This window comes from Ambystoma mexicanum, chromosome 3q (assembly GCF_040938575.1).
Source record: "Ambystoma mexicanum isolate Mex_15411 chromosome 3q, UKY_AmexF1_1, whole genome shotgun sequence".
Classification (NCBI taxonomy): Eukaryota; Metazoa; Chordata; class Amphibia; order Caudata; family Ambystomatidae; genus Ambystoma; species Ambystoma mexicanum.
Window position 1 is genome coordinate 251,606,749 of NC_090926.1, and position 21,247 is coordinate 251,627,995.

A 21,247-nucleotide genomic window follows, 5' to 3' on the forward strand; every position below is an offset into this window, starting at 1 on the left:
TATCAAAAATAACAATCAGTGTTTCAGCCAATACATGCACAAGCTGTTGCCATGCCAACCAGATCTTCTGCTTCGCAACACCCATTGCATTCTCTCTATTCTTTGTAGTAATTGCTTTGGCTATAGTACGCAGCAAATGGCCACCAGATGTACCAACACGAAAATGAGGGTTATTATTCATTGCCCTTCATCACACAGTGTTTGGCTTTGCACATCACTAGCTGTGCACACTCCATTGACTCTTAAACTATCACATAGCTTTCACTTGTGTACATGAGAGCAGTCGATTTTTGGCATTTGTGGTTATTGCGAGCACAATGCCATGAGGGCAGGGCTTGCATATGCAGACTGCTTATGTTAGACAATATTGCCTGCATGCACGTCTTTGAGGGAACAAGGCTGGCACATTATCAGTCTGACAGGTGGCTAGTACGCATGCTCGCTGCATGGTACAGCAATTGGATTGTACTTTCTCAGAGTATATGCCGGAGTACGTGACATGTGCAGACTGCAGGCCATAGCATATTATTTGGGCATATGCAGACTGCATGGAACATCACACTTGGTGAATATGCGCAGACTGCATCCTAATGCCCACGGTTTGCACATTCATAGTCTTTGTGTAATGGCTGCTTGCACTTGTGTGTTTTGCATTTCCGCGCACTGCACATGTAAACCATACACGAGAGCACGTGACTTGCTGGCCATGTCATATCATTTGCATGTGAGACCACGCACCTACCAGATGCTTATACTTCTTGGAGAAGCAAGGTTATTGCTTACAGAAACAGTTGGCAGCCATGTGCATGTGGGAAAGACTGGCTTGTGCACACACTGCCCATTACGTCATTCAGTTTGCTGATGGCAGTGCTTATCATTGCTGTCAGCAAAAATTAGAATGATCTTTGGAACGTTCTGATAACGAGGCTGTATTTTTGGGCTTGTGTTCAGTGGAACCCTTTAGAGCGCATGCAATAGTTAACTTCGGTCCCACATGAATGTGGTTCACTTCTCTCTCTCTCTCTCTCTTTCCTTAACTGCAGGTTCCCCCTCTTCACGGCCGTCTATGAGATATGCTACGAGGGCCGTCCAGTCAACGATTTCATCAAGTCCCTCCAGAAACATCCAGAACACTTGTAAACGAAGAGTGGACTCACCTGTGTCAACATGTGCTGTGCCCCAATGGCCACAGTGGGGGCATTTTTGGGGGATAACTTGCGCAGCCTGTTGGAAGCCCTGAGCATGGGCATTTGATAAGTTAGGAGCAGCGTCGTGCAGAGAGACCCACTCTCATGGTTTACTGTCTCTCACCAGCATGTTCTAGATGCTAAATGTTTCCTTTGTAGTTTTGGATGCTGTTGACGACAGCTATACTCTCTTGTGAGAAGAATGGCGGTTTGATTTGCTCGAGCCATACCCATTTCGGATGACCCCCCCACCCCCCTCCACTCTGTCCAGTTTTAAACACCTCTGGCAGTGCGACTGCAGAGGAGTGGTTCCGTTTCCTGGTTTCTCCCAATTTCCTGTTACGTGCTGACGCCTCGCTTATCTATTGGTCTTTCTCGTTTTGCCTTCGTGTTCCCAGCTCCAGTGTCAAAGTGTACAAATATGTGTTCAAAACCGCATGTGGATCACCCTTTCTCGTGTTTTCCTTTTTGCCAGCAGACGAAGGTAACACTCGGGGTTGGGGACAAAGGTCACTTCTGCTCTTGTGGCATGGGCAGCACTGGTGTTAAATGTGACTGGGGTGCTCGTTATGTTGTTTCCTGTCAGGCAATGCGATGTTTAGGTTTGTTAAACTGTGATAATAAATGTCCGAAGCGACCCATCCTTGAGCAAGCAAGGTCACTAATTTGTGAATTCCATGAACTTTGCTTCATCCTATCTTATTTGATAAGCAACTTTTATTGCAGTTTCACAATCGGCTCTGACTCTGTGCCAACATTGCCAGCTTCCAGGTCTTGGGTCATAATGAGAAAGGAAAGGGTAGGAGGTGCCACATTTCCCTGTGCTGTCGTGTGGCATTGGGTTAAGTCGCCCAGTTCTGAAAGGGGTACAGTCTGACTGGGAAGGTTCAGTGTTTTGTGGATTGTGACACTGGGGTACAGTCATTTATTTCCGACAAGGATGGAGTCACCAAGCTCCAAGGCAAGGGTTACAGTAAGCAATCTCCGTCAGGTCTGGTGGTGTGGGTGGATTTTTGAGGGGATTGGATACCAGTTTCTGGCTCGGGTTCGAGGTACAGACACAAGATACTAGCATTGTGCAGTGGCCAAACATGGAGTTTTTGCTATGGTGTGTTTTACAGTAACCAGATTCCTCTAGTAATGGAGGATACAGATTGAATCACACTCAACAAGTTCTGCTAGGATCAAGGATTGAATGGATTTGGATGTTTGGGCTCCCGCCCACCTACCAGGATGGGGATTGGAGTGCAGTTTGGTGCAGTAGTGCAGTTACCCTGTAAGGGGGAGTTGTTTATTTGAATGGATTTGGCTTTGGGGGCTAGAGTCCACCTGGCTTTAGCTGGGGTTTGGGTGAATGAATTTTGGGGATTCATGGTCTCAAATTTCCATAAGTGGTAGATGGTTGTGTAGACCTCCGTTCAAGCAGGGCTGAACATGTGACTGTCAAATTAAAGTCACACAGCTCCATCTGAAAGGTGCCAGAGTTGGATGAATGCAAGTACAGTCACCTGGTTCTTGCAGTGATGAGGCAGAGGAAGTGAATTTGGGTGTGATTGGCAAAGTCGCTTGGTTCTTGTAGTGCTGGGGTGATGGGTACATGTAAGTGTGGGGATAGTGTCGCACAGCTTTGTTATGGCTTTCAGCTGCTGCTCAACAACATTCTCTCCCCTCGCCCACCTGACCCCTCCCTCTCTTCCCCTCTTACTTTGCGGATTACTTTAGTACTAAAGTTGCCACTGTGCGATCATCCTTCTCCTCTACTACCTCATCTATTAACCTGTCTTCCCCTGTACCCCACCCCGCCCTCTCTCTAATCTCCTCTTTCTTTCCTCTTTATGACTTTGGCACCACACAATTCCTCACCTGTACCCATCCTAGTGCCTCACCTCTTGACCATATCCCCTCCTCCTTAATACACTCTGTCTATCCCCAACCTCTCCCTTATCTCATCTCTCTTATTAATCTTTCTCTTACCTCTTCCCCTTCTCTGCTCCTTCAAAAACACTATTATTCACATCCTGAAAAAAAACCTTCCTTGACTCATCTTTCCCCTCTAATTTTCGTCCCATTTCCTTACTTCCATTCCTATCTCAGCTTTTTTGAAAGGATGGTAAACACCCAGGCTTCCTCATGTATTATCATCCACTCTCTCCTTTCCCCCTTGCAATCTAGATTACGGTCCTCACACTCCACAGAGACAGTTCTCTTGCATGTCTGACTCTCTCCTCTCTTCCCACCATGATAAGATAACCCCCATACTTACCCTTCTCAATTCATCAGCTGCTTTTAATGCTGTAGATCACCCTACTTTTGCTGTCCTCTTTACCTTCCGCCTGTCTTTCCGGCTCTGTCCTACGTTGGTTCCAGTCTTATCTTTGGGATCAGTCCTATTCTTTCTCGTGGGGGGGGGCACTTATCTTCTCCTCGCCCACTACACTATGGCGTTCCCCAAGGCTCTGTCCTTGTATCTCTTATATTTTCTCTCTACAGTATCTCTCTCTTTGCCCTGATAAATTCATTCAATGTTTCCTGTCATTTCTATGTAGATTACACCCACGTTTTATTTTAATTTTATTTTCTTTCTGATTCTCTCAACTCTTCTGTTCCGTCCAGTCTTGTGGCTATCCAGTCATTGATGTCCTTGCGCTTTCTTCCCCTCAATCCTTCCAATAGAGGGATTCTGTATTTAGAGGGATTCTGTATTTTGACCCCCCTTCACCCTGCCCCCACTCCATTCCACCGTTCTTCTCCTACCCTCCCTTTCTTTTCCTTTGCTCATAATCTGGGCGTCATCTTTGACTCTTCTCTTTCCTTCTCTTCTCATATCACCTCTACACCCCGCACCTGTCACTTCAATCTTTCCAATCTTTGGTTGCGCTCACTCCTTTCTCACCTATGAAACCTCTTATAGTCTCTCTCATTTTCCCTCGCCTCAGCTATTGCTCGACTCTCCTATTTGGCCTTCATTCTTCTCAACTTAATCCTCTTCGCTCTGTCTATAATTCCGCTACATGTTATGTCTTTCATCTCCCTCGCTCATCTATCACCCCTTCCCTTCTCCTGGCTTTGTTCCTACCTTATGATACCTCCCTTTATTTTGTAGTTACTTCCTTAACGGTTGAATGCATGCCTTGGCTTAGTGACATGGTTCTGGCAGTGCTGCGTTAAATCATGGTCGTGTGTGGAGAAGGTACAGTCATAATATTTTTTGAAGAGCAGGAGATTGGTGAATGTGGCTCTGGGTTGTACAGTCACATGGCCCTGGTATGGCTTCTGAGTGGGTGGGTTGTTTGCTGTTTGCTACAGCCACAATTAGGCCCTCGCCAGGGTCTTTGCAGGTCCGTTGGTTGGAGTGTATTTAGGTGTAGAGCTTCAGACACCGATTCTGCTCGGTCTTACATGTGCATATGTTAATTTCTGGATGGTATGTGGGTACCTGGTTCTGACAAGGCGTAGCGATTGTGGTGAATATGGGTGAATACTAGTACAGTTATCAGATACTAGCAAGGAGATTCTTGAAAAGTTGGTGTGCGTTTGGTCACCACGCACCAGCATGTTTGGAATGATGCTTGCACCATTTTCCCTCTGGCTCCAGTCCTCCAAGCCTGTGTATCACAGGCCAGCACTTGAAACCTTTATCATAAAAGAGGACGAGACAAGGAAAGACCACACTCACTTATTCCCGTCCCTTCTGTCTTATTTCAACCAGTGAGCACCAATACTAGCCATGAGAGGAAGACTAGGGCTGAACCGAAGGTCAACTTCTAATTTGTCTTTGGAGGAAGTTCAACTAAAATTCAGTCAGCTAGTCACGTTTGCTATGATCATCAAGCCAAGACTTATTAGTTGGAGCAGAACTTGGTCAAAGGCAGATTCTGATGTTTCTGTCTTTCCTGATAACATTCTAGGTGGTGATGATAACAAAGAAAAAAGATAGAAATGTGGGAACAAAAATGCACACGGGAGATTGTTCTCATTTTTGCCAAGTGTGTTATTAACTTTTAGAACTTCAGTTTTGAAAAGATCACTGTTCGTCTTAGAGTATCCTCTGATGTTCCCATCACCCAGAGACTTTGCCTTTTGTTGAGTGAGGGATTTGCTGAATAGTGGGAACCCATGCGTGCCGCAGAGTCTGCAGGGGTGGGAGTGGTTGTTCTGGTCCGGTCATCAGAGTGGAGGTTGTCACCAAAAAGGTGGCTGTTTAAGTAAACCTCAAATTCATATTCTGACTAAATGTATGTTTGCATTTGAAAAGCACTGCAAATGGGGCTTTTGTGGTGACCACACTTTGTGACGTTGGGCATGATTGGGTTCCAAGCACGATGGATGGCCAGGGGACGAGTACAAATGAACTGTCGGCAAGGGAGAGTGGGAGTAAAAAGCTTCAGCCCGCCTAAGTGTGGGTCCTTTGTCCTTATCCCTGCCCCTGCGTTCAATAAACTGTTCCCACCTCCTGATTTCGGATTCCGCCTCAATCACTTTATTGCCGTTGAGCGAGCCAGTGAGTGGAGAGTCTATGCAAAGGCAGGTGAGCCCATGGTGGGTCAGTGCAGGTAGTGCCACCACAGCGCTAGTGCCTTGCAAGGCAATGGCGCTGAGGAGTGAGTCCCAGTCCATTGTGCAGTGTCAAAAACCTTGCCAGTTTCTCAGCAGCACCAGTGCACCCCACAGCCAGGCAGAACCAAGAACATTACACAGAAGGGGTGTTGCTAGGCCTGGAAAAGATAAGGGGCTACGCTAATATTGGGACTGTCAGGACTCAGGGCTAGTTAGGCTTTTGATGGAAGCCCTTGAGCTTCTATCTGGGGCTACAACCAAAAGACCCGGGGCTATAGCTCCTTCAGCTGCCCCCTAGCTATGCCTCTATTACACAGACCACAGCCGGATCACAGTTCCAGCCTGTCACACAGCACCACAAGACAGGTGTGAGTAGTTATTTTAGCTAGTGATTTTAACTTGTGTTATTTTATTGTATTAGTTAATTGATTTCGGTATGTTATTTTAGAGTGTTGTGTTGCCAAATAAACCACAAAAGGGGATTTATATTAACGTGTTACTTTTATTTGTTTAAAACATTATTATTAGAGTGCCAAGAGACCACACAGGTGGTAACAGTGCCCGTTATAAGAACCTTTAACATAACATAGCATAACATTATATTAGTTTATTACTTTAGTATATTATTTTTACTTGTTTTGTTGCCACGGCTCCACCATGGAATCCAACACTCAGCCATCCTCAACATTCCATCCTGCCACAATTGAACCGGTCATTCCCTGTACATACATTATAGCAAAAGGAGGAATACAGCATGATGCAGAAAGCAAACAAGCTAGCTTACTGAATTGTGGAAGGACACAGAATCTTCAAGAGCCTCCCATCCATACAGTGGCACCCAAGGCATTTATCAAGCGCTGAGATGCCCCTGGAGGAACAATTTGGGCCCAAGAGGAACAATGTATTGGAAAGACATCTGTTGTTCTCGCACAGTTAGGCACAAACAAGAAGGTAGCATCCTACGTGGCTGCCCTGCAAGGTCTAGCCAAAGACTGTGAATTCGGTCCCTTCAATGAGAGCTTGATGAAGGACCAGATGGTGCGCTTTTGTAATGACAGATGGCTCCCGAAAAGGCTACTCCTCATCAAAGACCTCACTGTGGAATAAACAATCAGCATGCTCCACATGGCAGAACAATCTGCCGAATACACTCAAGAATTGACGGTCAGTGAGTAAGGGCAAATGAGTCTGTTGCATCCAAAAACCCCAGTGCTACCCTAGGTACAGAATACCAGAAGAATTACACCAAGGTGCATACAGGACATAGGTTGCCAAATGAGAGAAGAGGCATGTGTGCTTTGTGTATGGGTGTGCCGATCACATGGCCAACAATCCCTGCTGTCCCTCAAGAGGTGTCATTTGCTACAAATGCAGTAGAAGGAACAACATGGCAAGAATGTGCTGGACCGGCACAGGCTCCATCAGGTACCTAGATGAAGATTGCAACTAGTAAGGGAAGAGATGAGCAACTCTCTTATAGCTACCATGGAAGATGTGGATTCCCTGTGGTGTGATGTGAGCATTGATTGTGGAAAGGTGCAAATGATGGCCGACTATGGGTCCTGATATACTGTAACTGGAGCATATCCCTACCTCAGACTAGGCTAGGTGCTCTGGGACTTATCAAGACCCAGACATAAACCCGAAGGCATTGGATAGTGCCATCAAATTTAAAGGAAGAAGGGTGCATGGCAAATTGCATGTTGCCAGGAAAGGTGCCTACCTCCTGAGCTGGCACCAGCAAAAGGAACTGAGTGTCAGGCTCCAGCGTAACATACCTGAACCAGTAATGGAGGTGGATAGTGACATCTGTGATGCATTCCCGAAGTGTTCAGTCCCACTCTCGGGTTCTTTATGGTATTTAAACATAGAATAATCTTGGAAAGAGGGCCACACCAGTCAGACACTGTGTTTGGCCCCTCCCACTCATGTTGAGAGTGCAGCCAAAGAAAAATGTAGATGCCTTGTGTGCGAGTAACATGAAAGCATAGAGGCAGCAAAATGGATATCACCCATAGCGATTGCCCTCAAAACCAACAGGACTGTTCAAATGTACATTGACCAAGGCTCGCTTAGTAAAAGAATGTTGGTAGATTTTCATCCCTTCCCCAGGGAACAAGAGATGCTAGCCCTCCTAGAGGGGGAGAGATACTTTCCCCCCTTGACCTATTGATTGCCTACCACCAGATTGGGCTGAATTAGGACTGAAACCATCTATTGTCCTTTATCACACAATTTGGCGGGAATACATTCATCTGAAGGCCCTTCAGCCTCCCATCAGCCTCAGCAGTATTCCAGTAAGTCATAGAAATACCCTTTGGAAACATCCTCAGAGTAATGTGTTTCCATGATGACATCTTAGTGTTCACCAAGGATGTCTTGCAACACAATTTTTCCTTTGCACAGTTGTTAAACACTATAAAGAACATAGGCCTCACAATCAACCGTGGGAGGGCCAGTTTCGAAGAACCAAAGTTAAGTATGGGGGCCATGTCATAAATGGCCAAAGTATTCACCCTAAAGTAAGTCTTGGGAGTGTGGTGGAGTTGGCTACTGACCAGCAAGATAAGGATACCCTCCGAGGCTTCCTAGGCCTTGCAGAATACTATTCGAAATTCGTCAAAATATTGCATCCAATCTCTACCCCTGCAGGAGCTATTTAAAACATGTGAGGTTTAATTAGTCACACACAAACAAGAATTGCATAGCCCCGGCCCCCATGCTTCACATGTTAAATCCCTGCAACCACACCATACTTGCCACTGATGCCAGCAACATGGTCCTAGGGTAGGCTTCACACAGTTGTGCTTAGAGCAAGAAGTGGTTGTGGCAGTCACATCTCGCACACTAAAGGGCATGAAAAGGAGTGTATTCACCTACCAAAAAGGAGGCACTGGTACGCAGACGGGCCGTAGAACACTTCCAAGTATTTCCTCTGGGACAATACCTTTTTCATTAAAATGGACCACAGACCTTTAGTCCATGTCCTCGCTGGGAGGGGGAACCTCTCTATCTCATGATCAATAGATAGACAGTTGCCTTGCAGGAATATAATTTCAAAACGGCCTGTCCTCAGGGTGCAAAGAACATCGTGGCAGATTGTCTAGCCTGCCTCCCATTTAAGCCAGACCCTGTTGACGTAGAAAATAACATTTGGTCAGCCATCACATAGGTAGCTGTCGGAGCAACCATTGATCAAGCCACCTGGCAGCAGGAATGCATGAAGGATGCCAAACTACAGAGGGTCCACCAATTAAGTTTTTTAAGGTTAGCCGTCCCGATCTACAGACGTTAGCGGTCAGTTTCACCAGGTCCAGAAGGAATTGTCTGCAGCTGGTGACATGCTGTTCAGAGGGGAGAAATATATTCCCACCCAAGGGTGTACGCCCCCTTATTGTGGCAACAGCACATAAAGGACATCTCAGCAGAGGCAAGACTAAGCGCATGGTAGACGAATGGTACTAAGGTCCGGCTTAGACTCTGAGGTAGAAATCATTGCTTGCCATGTGCAGAATTTGACAATTGCCACATACCTTATGAGCCACCATTGCACCCAGTTTAAATTCCAAGTTCGCCATGGGTGAAAGTTGCTTTGGACATCATTGGCCCTTAACGGGTATGACCCCAGAATGTACATTCTTTTTCATATTATGGACTACCACTCCGAGTGGCCTTGTGTGGCACAATGGTCAGGTCTGTAGTGTAACGGTTTTATAACACGGTATACTCCACCCAGGGACTTCTTCCACTGACATTGGCGCACAATATAAACACTTTTTATTTTTATTTGAATGTGGGTTCTTTCTTGAAAAGGCCCCCAACCCGTCTCACACCCACCTTAAGAATCACCCAATGTCGCAATGGGCGATGAGCCAGGCCGTTGTGTAAGAATTAAATATTTATTAATTTTATGGTTCAAAGAAAAATCAGAGCAAAATCAAATAATAGGGCAGCAGCCACCCCTGCGTGGCAGTACAAATACAAACATCCCACAATACATTTACTTCAAACTCCTAACATAACCTACTTAAACCTTTAATAGAAAACAGAAGCAACATCGTTTTTCAGAACAGATGGCATTCCAGTTCAGCACTCCCTCTGCAACGCTTCCCCCAAACACCTGCTAACTAAATTCTTTGTGGATGGAAAGTAGTGGCAATGAGTCAGTATGAAGAGGGAACTATCGAATTTAGAATCCGGCTCACCACCCCAAGATGGGAAGCCAGAAGTGAAAATGAAAAACGTATTTAGGAGAAAAATGGCATACTTGGATTTTACTTGTACATCAGTTTACAATTGCAGTGGGATAGCTAGGACAGAAATGTGTGTGGCTGCACTTTAAGAGACAAGGAAGCTCATAGACTACTGAGCAAGGCACCAAGGCAATGTGAACACAGGTGAGAAAATCGATTTTGGGAAGAAAACGATGCAAAAGAATGGCAATTCTTTTCTACACAGAACTTGTGCTGACAGGCAGCCACAGGGAAGGGCTGAACTGTCAAAATCAGAAATCGGTTTTAGGATCAGAAACACAGGCACATAACAGATAGGATTCTGAGGGAAAAGGATTACTCTTAATAGGATGATAGTTTGGGTTTTTCTAAGGGAACAATGCAAATCAGAATTTATAGAAAAGCACAATGCACATGCAAATTCGTTTTTTGTTGCACTAGACTATTTCTGTTGAGGCTATATTTTAATGGCTATAATCAGTAAAAACACACGATACAATTGTTGCTTTGGAAGGGCAACAATAATTAACGTGAATTTTCAATAGGGAAATTAATTGATTTACTTCAAATGATACTAAGGACTTACACAGATAACTAAAAGAAGTATGATAGGAATATGCTAGCGGGCATAGACTAAAAGAGATTCTTCTATGGAAAAGGTGAACAAATGATACTAGAAATTTGGGATTTGACTGGGGTTTTAATGGGATTTGAATAGGGTGCAAGGGTCAAAAGAGTAGGATATGCAGATTGGGGACTGGGTGATGTGATACTTAAGCTTGAGTTTGGGCATCTGGACAGCCAGCAAGGTCTCTGGACAGCGGGCCAAGGGATCTGGTCACTGGGACAGCTGTACTTTCCTGGATGGGATCAGCTGGGCAAGGGGTCTGGTCACTAGACTCTCCTAGATGGGATCAGCTTCCTTTCCTCCTTTCTCCCTGGATGCTTGTGTATGCCTGGATCTGGATGCGGGTTCTGCCTGGATGGGATCAGCTGTTTCTGGATCTGTTTTTGTGTCTAAAACAGAATCCCTTGTGTTTCCCTGTCTCCCCCTTAAATAGCCAGAATGACATCATCGGTTTACAATCTGGGGGGAGTACTCTGGACTTACCCCTCTGCTGGGATAGGGCAGTCCCCCCGTGTCCCCTCCTTTCCCTGGGCTGATTTGTTCTGGGGAAACTACATCATTTATGTGTGTGCATTTATGACCTTTCTTTGTCTCACAATGCTACCTTTTACTAAAAATGAGTTATGGAGCCAATCTTCACATTTCTACTAATCACCATTATAAGAAGCAGATATACGGATTCCATAAGTCACAGGGAATTGGACAATCTGATCGCCAACTCTGTGAGATGTCGCATCGCCCTTTGGCACAATTTCACCCTTTTTATGCACAGCATAATATTTAAAATTCTAACAATAACTACACATATTCCTAATTACATCTCGCATCTTCCCACTTAATTTCAAATTTGTGCAATTTATAATTCACACCGAAATGCGTTTTCCTGTTCACCCAGTGCTAGAAACATGTGCTTGGTCTCTCTGTGTTTGTCCACAACTCACATGAAATACTGGCATAACATAACATTACTGCTTATTCAGGGCATTGGGAGAAATGTCTTCATATAAAAAGTTATTTAAAGTTAATGGACTGTATTAGTCACATGTGTGGGCCGTCCTGCAAACCCTGCCAGCCCAATTGTCTCCTCCTGGGGCAGTCTGCACAAAGGACTTTTATGACGCCCTTTGAAGCTCTGCAGTTTGTCCTGGGAATTGGTTAAATGTTAAAGGTATTTGTACCGCGCACCGTCACCAACGGAATTGGTCCCCAGGCGCTCAGGCGGATCTGTAAACGATAAAGGTGGGATGGGTTAGTAAGGTGAAGAAGGGAGTAGGATAGTGAGAGGAGTGGTGTTCTGTTGGCAGCTTCAACTCGGTATACACCGGGTGCCGAGCTTTGGTGCGGGTATCGGATCGGAGTCAGTCCGCGTGTGCTGTTGTTCCGGCTTATGTGTTGTTGCAGTGTTGTGAAGTGCGTGCAGCTTGTTGTGCGAGAGATGGTTGTGTGAGTTTTTTGAGTGAGATCAGTATGCAGAGTTTGAGCTTATATTGGTTAGTGAGTTACCTGACCTTTACCATGCTAACATTCACAATTCTGTCTGAGTGTGGCACTTGTTGGCCCTCACATTCCCATCTAGATGCGGCGCAGCTCAACGCCCAGGACTCCATCCAGGTGTGGCCACGCCAACACTCACACTCCCACCCAGATGCGGCGCAGGCCAGTGTCTAGAGACCCATTTAGGTGTTGGCATGGAGTTAGGTTCAATTGGTGCAGGAGGAAATCGCACCTCTCAGTGAAATACTAGTTCCACTTGGGTCCTTTGTTCCTTTCTGCAGGGGTGCGGCCCAATCTGGCGAGGCACTGCATTTTCACACTCTTGGGCCTTTCATGTGCCCCTGTGGGCTGGTTCCCTTATGGATGCAACATTTTCCCTCGGAGGCAGGGCATCCTTGAAGTAAGTGCCTGGACCAAACTTGTTTCAGAGTTTTTTTTTCTTCATGGGAACCCAAGTCTTGGGGATAAATATAATGTACATTTATATAGCAAAAATAAAAACACCCACAGATTCAATCACATTTCTGTGCAAACACATGCTGTCATTTGACATTTCACTTTTAAACGGCATGCTCCTGATTTGCAAAAGCACAGTTTTACATGTGTATTCATTTTCTTCCATTTCACGTTGACAAATGCGGTTTCTGCAGCTCACAGTTTCACTTCAAGTAAGCTTCTTTGGCCTTGGCATATACGGTTGATTTATGGACACCAAAGAATGCTGCACAGGATTTCCTTGATATTCGACATGGGAAAAAGAAACACGTAATTTCTTTCATTTGCTGCAATTTGAGCGTGGTGGATCATACTAAAAGGAAGCAGAAGCAGTGTTGAGGGGAAAACAGAATTCTTTGTTCTTTAAGCACTTTATCAGCACTCCAATGCCGTCCTTGAGATGTTTGCCTCACTTCTTGTCAATTAGAATAAATAAAGCATGCAGACTTTTGTTTTCATGAAGCGTACACTCTGTGGTGTTTTAAAATAAAATCAAGAGCAAATTGCAAAGCTATCTCGGATGTTGGTCATTTTCAGATGATTTAAATGGAGGTAAAACAATGCAGAGCAATTCTTTGGGTGGCATTCTTGTGTTCAGTGCTCGCCACACATATGCGCCATTGAAAGAAAAACACTGCCGTTTTTGCAGCATTACTCCAGTGCGTTATTTTTGTTTGAAGGGGATTTCTGCAAGGGCCTTAAATGTACCCCACAGTAGTACGGTTCTTGGATAGTGTTATTTCAGGATAAAGGATCCCCTCCATTCTCCGAACCAATGCGCTCCAGTTAAGTTCAAACATAGTCTTAGATTTCTTGCATAAAGCATAGCTTTCTTAAATGAAGAGGAAGTGCACCGTAAGACCATGGTGTTATATTGCCCCAGACCGAACAATCTTGTTGTGAGATCCAATAAAGTGGTGAAAGGGGCTCTTCAACTTCCCAAAGCTTCGAATTTGGACATTCAGGCCTTATTGAGAGTATGGGCCTATCGGGCTACACGCAAATCTGCTACAAACGTCTCGCTGTTCACAGCCTTGAGGGGAGGGACACCTGTATGCGAGCTTGCACCAGAGTAGCTGGGGGTTTCAGGTCCCATGTATGATGAGTGGAAGTGTGCTAAGCAAGGTTCAAAGGCTGGTTTCGCCAACGGAAGCATGTGTGCTGTGAGAGTCTTAAGGCTGGTGACTGTGTCAGAGTGAAACAAGCATTTGAAAGGCCAACAGTTTTGGCTCGTGTATAGGCATTAGATGCATTTGCCAGGCACTGCCATAATATGCACATGCACTAGCACCATATTGCCAGCTGTTGCCATATTATGACTCAATAGCACCATTAAACAGTGCCTGTAAAATGCAGATACGAGGACTACACAAAAGCCAAAACTGTTGGCTTTGCCAATGCGTGTTTTTATTTGCACCATGCTCTTTGCACTCAAGAATGCAACTGCAACTTGGACCACTTCATTTGAATTTAATCTGCATATACGTCTGCCACTGTCACAGAGTCGGGATCACAAATCGTGGTCATCTTCATGAAGTCCGCATGTATGACTCACACAAGTGGTGGTAGCTAGATGGTAGAGCAAGAGGGCCACACCACTGCCAATGATACGCCACTTTAATATGATGACCCCCGAGGCAGATTTGACAACATAAACTCATGAACAGCCAGTACACACTTGCTGTCTCTAGTGTTTCCTCCACGTGTTTTCCTCCTGCGAACTCTGGTGGCCGCCACCCTCACTCCTGCACACAATGGAAGCTATTCCTGCAGAAAAGCTGTACGCCACATGCCCTCCTTCCCCCCACCTGAAACAAGAGACCACGCGAGCTGTGACAGTGCATTTAAATGTACACATCTACAGAATCTGTAGACATGGAGAAGGGACACCGGATAGAGTAATACTTTCCTAAAAGTGTTTGTTGGCAAAGGCAGATCACAGATGCACACCACTACTGCCCTTTTTCATGACACTTAGAAAGTGCTACTTGTGCGTTTTCCTCAAGAAAGGAACGAAAGTACTTTGCTATGCTGCAGGAAATTGTTTTTGGTAATATGGATGAACCAAAGCACATCCTTTCTTACTTGACGGCTGCATAAAAATTATCCATAGTTTGTTGTTGCTTTGAAAGAGAAGTTTCCACCAACCTCTATAACAGAGCGACATTGAATAGGCTTGAAACATTATATGCGTGGATCGCTTTCATTCGCTGTCCCACTCCGTGATGGAGGTACATTACAAGATGTCTCACTGCGCGCGCGGGGTTCCAGCTGTGACGTAGGAGTGGAATTCTGAAGTTCGCAACCAGGTGAGCAGCCTTCCCTGACAGAAACCTTTCACGGAGATTGCCGTGACATGATATTCAAGAATGCGCATAGGCATCAGTATTTGTTTATTTTGCATAGATCTTCTTTCAGCTGAGCGTGTCTACAAGAATCACTGCATAAAGTTGATCTAAAGGGTACATATGAAGACACTGGTTGTTGTGATCCAACCTTTTCCATGTGGCTCCTTTAGAAGCCGCAAAGGTGCACACTCAAACACATGTCATGGGTGGTGGGGTCAGTGGAGGATAGATAAAGTGGGGTCGTAGTAGGGAGGCAGCCTCGAGAGGAATAAAAAAAAAAAGATGTCCACCGAAAGTAGCCCAAAAACAGTCCAATTGTATGGAAAATAGCCCAATAAGGCAAATCACTACAGAACTAGACAATGAAAAGCCCGGCTGACTTGCTTCTTGCAAAGCTGCTGATTGGAGCAATTTTTGTTAGGGAGCTCCTCATTGAGTAGTACGGCAGAGGAGTTTGGAAAAATAATTTTTTGTGAGTTGGCCGTTTCATGCCGTGGCATTGCTGGTTGCTATGCCAACCAGATATTCCCATTTCAGAACCCCATTTCGCTCCCTCTCTTTCTTTTTTAACAATGGTTTCAGCAATTTTAGCACCACAAAAATGTGCCGAAACCAAAAACGCCAGAATGGTCTTAGGCAGACTCTCATCCTATCTATCGAACATAACAATGAGGGTCTTCTCCTCGTATGCATCAGCCTATTCAGCTTCAGTCACCTGCAGAGTCCCCCAAAGCTCTTGTGTCTCCCCCACCCTCTACAATATCTTTACAAAGCCTCTCTTTGACCTCCTTGACACCTTGGGTATCTCCTACACGAACTATGCGGACAATACCCAAATCCTCCTCCCGATTTCTGGTTCCTTTGACACTGACTCCATTTCACTCACCAAAGTCTATCAAATATCCAAGCCTGGATGGCCTTACATTCCTTATGGCTAAACAACAACAAGACTGAGTTACTCCTGACAGGATCTCAAACACTTTTAAACAGACTTGACGATAAATACAAATCCTTCAAGATAGACGCCATTACCATCCCAGTCGCCAAAGAAGTCAAAACACTGGGGGTCTACCTAGACACACCCCTCTCACTATCTAGACAGGTAAACTCTTTTGCATCATCAGTGTGCTACACAACCAAATGTATCAATGCGTGCAAACCCTTCATTTCCACAGACAGCTGTGTGACAATTACAAGAGCCCTTAACTCCAGACTAGACTATTGCAACACCCTCTTTGCAGGGATCACCTCCTGCAATAGCAAAAAATTGCAAGTGATGCAAAATAATGCTCTAAGAGCAGCCTTCAACATCCCGAAAAAAGACCATATCATTGAGCCAGAAGAACTGTGCATTGGTTGCCCAATAGAGGGCGCATTCTATTAAAAACTCTCACACTAACGCACAAATGCCTCTAACGCCGCACCTAGATATCTATACAGAAAATTCACCAAATTCCAATCAAACAGACCTAGGCGGCCCTCGCAATTGCACCTCATCACAATCCCCAGATTCAAACTATAAAGAGCGGGGGGATGTAAATTCCCAGTAATAGCCGCAAAACACTGGAACGGCCTACCACTACACCTAAGAATAGAACCCTCCTTCTGGACCTTCCACAAAGGCCTCAAAACCTGGCTCTTTTCACTTGACTTATAACCACCAGACCTCCTAAATCACGAGCAAAAATCTATGTACCATCTCCTTATGCTGCATTAAACGTGCCTTCTGTAAGCACCGCCTAGTGCATATTCTCTATTGAAGTCATACTAAAATGCGCTTTCTGTAACCAATGGCTGGATGCCCTCGGGTTTGGTGCGCTTTACAAATGACAAAATAAATGAATAAATCACTGGATAAGATGATGTGCAGACTGGTAGGCACAGTAGTGAACCAGGAGGACGGCCGAAAGTAAAGTCAGCGCCAATTAGTTAAGTGCCATGAGAATGAGTGAAACCCCCATTGAAGTGAATAAGGCAGACTTTCAGCCTCCGCCAGAAGCCCTATCCTAGGATCGCAGAGCACCAAGTAGACATTGCGGACACCCCTCTGTATGCCGAATAACCTCTTGAGACCAACCTGCCACATGCCAAGAGGACACGCCCGACATGTACCGAAACAGCAGATTCAGCAACCACTTTGCTCCCTGGGTTGTCTTCGTGACCACCACATTGCTTACGCCAGCTACCACCCAATTTCAAGGACTTTTTGTTATGGGATGGCTTCTGTATATGAGGGGGGAGATTATGGTGGCCCCCATTTGTGACGGTTGTGGGATCCTCATCGGGGTTCCACACAATGGTTTACCAGGGAGTGCGTTCAAAGGCACGGCCAACAACAGAGAACGGGGGTGAAAATCTTCATTCCGCCTGCATGTAAGCCCATTCGTTCTAGCTCCCCTTCTGTTTTATATAAACCACTGCCTCCCACAGCCTCAATCACTTCAGCAAAAACCCAGGGGGCCTGATTCACAGAACGTTTCCCTATGCGATTGAGCCATTATAAAACACTTCCATGAATCAGGCCCAGCGTGTGCAGCTACTGTAGCTGCGCTTCTTAGCTAGAAGTTGAATGCCAGCTGCCAGGGACAGGGAGGTGTCCAATAAATGCGTGTGTCGGTGCTGGCATGAAGGATTTTTCCAGGGCTGAGGAGCCAGCCAACCAACCTCATTTTTGAAAGGCGAGTAGAGGAAAAATAGCGCACAGGTTGTAGGTGTGTCGTGTGTAGGTGACTGCAGGACAGGTAGCAAAGGCACGGTTTTATAACGGATTTCACTATAACCAAAATAGTAATGGGTGGAAAGTTCGCAATATATCTGAACCACTGCCGCTGCTCTAGGCAACCTTCCCCACCACGTTTTATTAGCCTTCCTTCGCCAGGGGTCCAGTCATGTAGATAAGTCGGGTACTGCCACCAGTGGGAGCAGCCCAGCTCAAACGGCTAGGCCACGCCCCCTCTACGGGGAAACGCAAGCAACCCCCAATAACGGGTCACAGCAGGGCGGGCGGGGCTTGTTAATGATCTGCAAGACTGCCCTGGCCTCGTTGTTATCTGTGTGTTTGCAGTGCCAGGTCGTTTTCTGACCCCTGGCTATCTTCCCCTGGATTGAGTCTTCTTATTGAGTGTGTGGGAGATAAACAGGAGTCGAGTGGAATGTGGAGAGCTGCGGCAGAGCCTGTAGCTGCTGGGAGATGTGGGGGATAGTCTGGCACCTCCTGCTTGGGTCTAGGTGGGGGAGGGGGGGGCTGACCGTCACGTGTTACCTTCGTAGGGGCTGACAGTCCCTGCGAGGGTTGTGCCGGTCAGTGATTACAGACATCCCTTGCTTGGGCTGGGGTGCAAAGACCTGGTAATGTCATTTGGATTGTTAAATGCAGGCCCTTTATTCTTGGCTCCGAGTGTCGTAAGCGTTCAGTGTTTGCTTACGTTGATGTGGTGGGAGCAGACAGCCCATGTGTTGAGTGGTGCACGGTCACTTGCTCTGAGCGCTTACACTGAGGTGGTTTTGGTACGAGCTCCCAGTCTGTTACTGGGCGGGTTGCTGAAAGCTGATTCCCGGTATATTGGGTTGGGGTGGGTTAGGAATACAATGGGAGTGAGTGAGCCGTGTTTACGGAGGTGGTGGTGTGAATGTGTCTGGTACTGCTTGCATGCACTAGGCGGTGAAAGCTGCTGCTCCATTCCTGGGTTGGGCCGAGGATGGCTGGCGTTGCTAGGGGGAAAGGGAGCTGAGGGGGCTATATTTCCCCGGATCTTTTGGTTGCAGCCCTGGATAGAAGCTCAGTGGCTACAGCCAAAAGACTAGCCAGCCCACTCCCAACAGACCCTACATTAGCATAGCCCCGGATCTTTTCCAGACCTAGCAACACCCCTGGCTGGTGGTCTCTACCTGCCAGGGTGAATGTGTAGGTGATTGCTTGAGTTAAGAGGGGCGCACTGCAGTGCCCTGGAATTGGTGGGTGGGAGCAGCCAGTGCATGCCATGCAGATGTGTGAAGGGAGACCGGTTTACAAGTTTTTGCTAAAGGAGATGGAGGCCTCACTTCTCTGTCCCCTTCAAAGCAATGTCACTGCAGTGCAGAGGCGACACTGTGACACACACAACGAACACATCTTTGCTTCTCCAGTGGCCTGCCTTGACCTGTTCTGGGACTGGGTGATGTCTGCAGCGTCCTTCCTTGTCGCTCGACAGACATTAGTAATTGCACTTCACAAGTGTAGCAGGTGTGTCTGTCAACTGTACAATTTTACAGTGCGCACTTCTCAAGTTTCTTGGACAGTTATAAATATTCTACATGCGATGATGACGCTCTACTGGCACTCCATTGTGCTTTGGCCCCTACTTAGGCAACGCGCAGACCACCCCACTAATGGGCGTGCAAAGTGGCACACCGATGTCCTGACACGACAGGAGCCCCTTATCTCGGTTTACCCGATCAGTGCCTGATATGCTGATGGGATTGTGTAGTGCTCTTCTGGGCCTAGCGATGCCATGGGGGCGGCGCATGCGCTGTACGCAGGTCTTGCACTTACCCATAAACACCACGCAGGACCGAAGAGCCGGAGGTGTGCTCTCACAGACAAGATATGCATCCAGAGGTACAGTCACGTAGTAACAGCACTTCTCCTGGGCTGACATTTTATTTAGCACACGTTTTTCTCGGGGAACAAATTGGACTGAAGGATCGGATATCAATGTTTTATAAAAGAAAATAATTGCTTAAATGTTTAAATCTCTGGACTAGAATCATTGGGTTCTGCCAACATAGGTTCATCTGGTCAGCCTGCTTCTGCAGAATTGAAAAGTCTGGGAGGCACACTGTACACAGTAGTACACCTGGCTTGCAACATTTGGCTCTCAAGATATGTTGGCCTACAATTCCCATCAGCCCTATCCAGCATAATCTATGCTGAGGGGTCATGGGAGTCCTGAAAAACAAATTGTTATCTTCGTGTCGTCAACATTTCTGATGATGTGGTCCACGTAACTCTTTGTGATCAAACCATATGTCATGTCCTTTATTGGTAAATTGTTTTTGTTTTCATTAAATGGTTTGCACCATTTATTTATGGGAGGAGTAATATTCATTAAATTATGACAGCAACACTCTGCACCCTTTTGCCCACAATGTGTATTTTAATTGATATTTTCACAAGGTGAAACAGCTTCTGGACCAACCAACACGTGTTTCGAGCGCTGCTCTTTCTCAAGGCATGTATTTGGATTTACAAGAATTCCACCCTATAACAATAAAACAAGAGGTGCTGGTGATTACCCAGTGGCTAATTCTATAATAGAACGCGATTACGAGCGCTGTATATTCTGCCTTTCGGCCGCGGCGCATGTGGGTAGCAGCCTGTGCCCTACTACATAATTTGTGAGCATCTAATTGTAGTCTAAAAGCCCTTAGTTTCCAGTTCTTCTCTGCTTCTAGGATTAATATTCCCCCTCAATTTATGAATCTGTGGTTGCGTGTGTGTGTGCATACGTTGATGCTCAAGGAATCTGATGGTGAAATGTTATTTAGTGAAAGTCGAGGCCCTTCCCCCAACTGCCCTGTGTCAAATTGTTTTACGTTAAGTGTACCTGAAAATCTTTAGCAATCACAATGAAATGAAAACTATAAAAAAAAAATCGGAATGCGCCCATGTCCTGATGTGTAATATAAAAGATACATTCCACGTGTTATATGATATATGTCCTTTATAACGCGCGTGTACACAAGTGTTTCAAGGAATATGCTTGCATACTCCACCATAATAGTTTCAGAGCGCCAAGACTTGCCCATGGCGTGGCATACGGCGGTGCCCTTGCCAGGAGTATGTAGACCTTAGTCAAGGAGAAGATCAAAGGATGGGAAGCAGCAAATAGATGCAGAAAGAGAGACTTACAGCAGAGAAAGTATGTTCTATGCTCGCATGGGTGCTTGTCAGTACTGTTAGGAGGACCAGAGTTCTGCAAAACGCATGAGGAGGAGGGTGTGCCCTGAAGTGTTTTGCAATAACTGAGTTGTATTGCCAAGGCAGATCTGGAGAATAGTATGTTAGTTACACAGTTTAACATTCAATGCATGAGTGGCTCAAGAGCATGCTTGGGCAGTCCCGGAAGTTTGGTGACTTATTGACTGAATCTCCAGGCCAAACTCAGCCTGAGCCAAGAGTGGCCTCGTCAAAAATAGACTGTGTGTAATAGCGAATGTTGTTGGTAACAGAAGGTAAGGGACTGGACTGGTCAACAAGGCGTAGCGTATTATAGCACTCTATATTGATACTGTGCTGTATGTTACGCGAGCCAGGGCTGTCCTTCC

General features: G+C 45.9%; 1 protein-coding gene across 1 annotated transcript in view; it reads left to right on the forward strand.

Annotated features, from left to right (window-relative positions):
- Positions 1-1,828, forward strand: part of GPD1 (glycerol-3-phosphate dehydrogenase 1) — a 229,405-nt gene extending 227,577 nt beyond the window's left edge. Inside the window, exon 8 of the mRNA XM_069653678.1 lies at positions 1,044-1,828. Within this exon, the coding sequence (XP_069509779.1) occupies positions 1,044-1,140 (97 nt within the window). The 3' untranslated portion in view covers positions 1,141-1,828. The remainder of the gene's footprint in view (positions 1-1,043) is intronic.
- Positions 1,829-21,247: the final 19,419 nt, after the last annotated feature.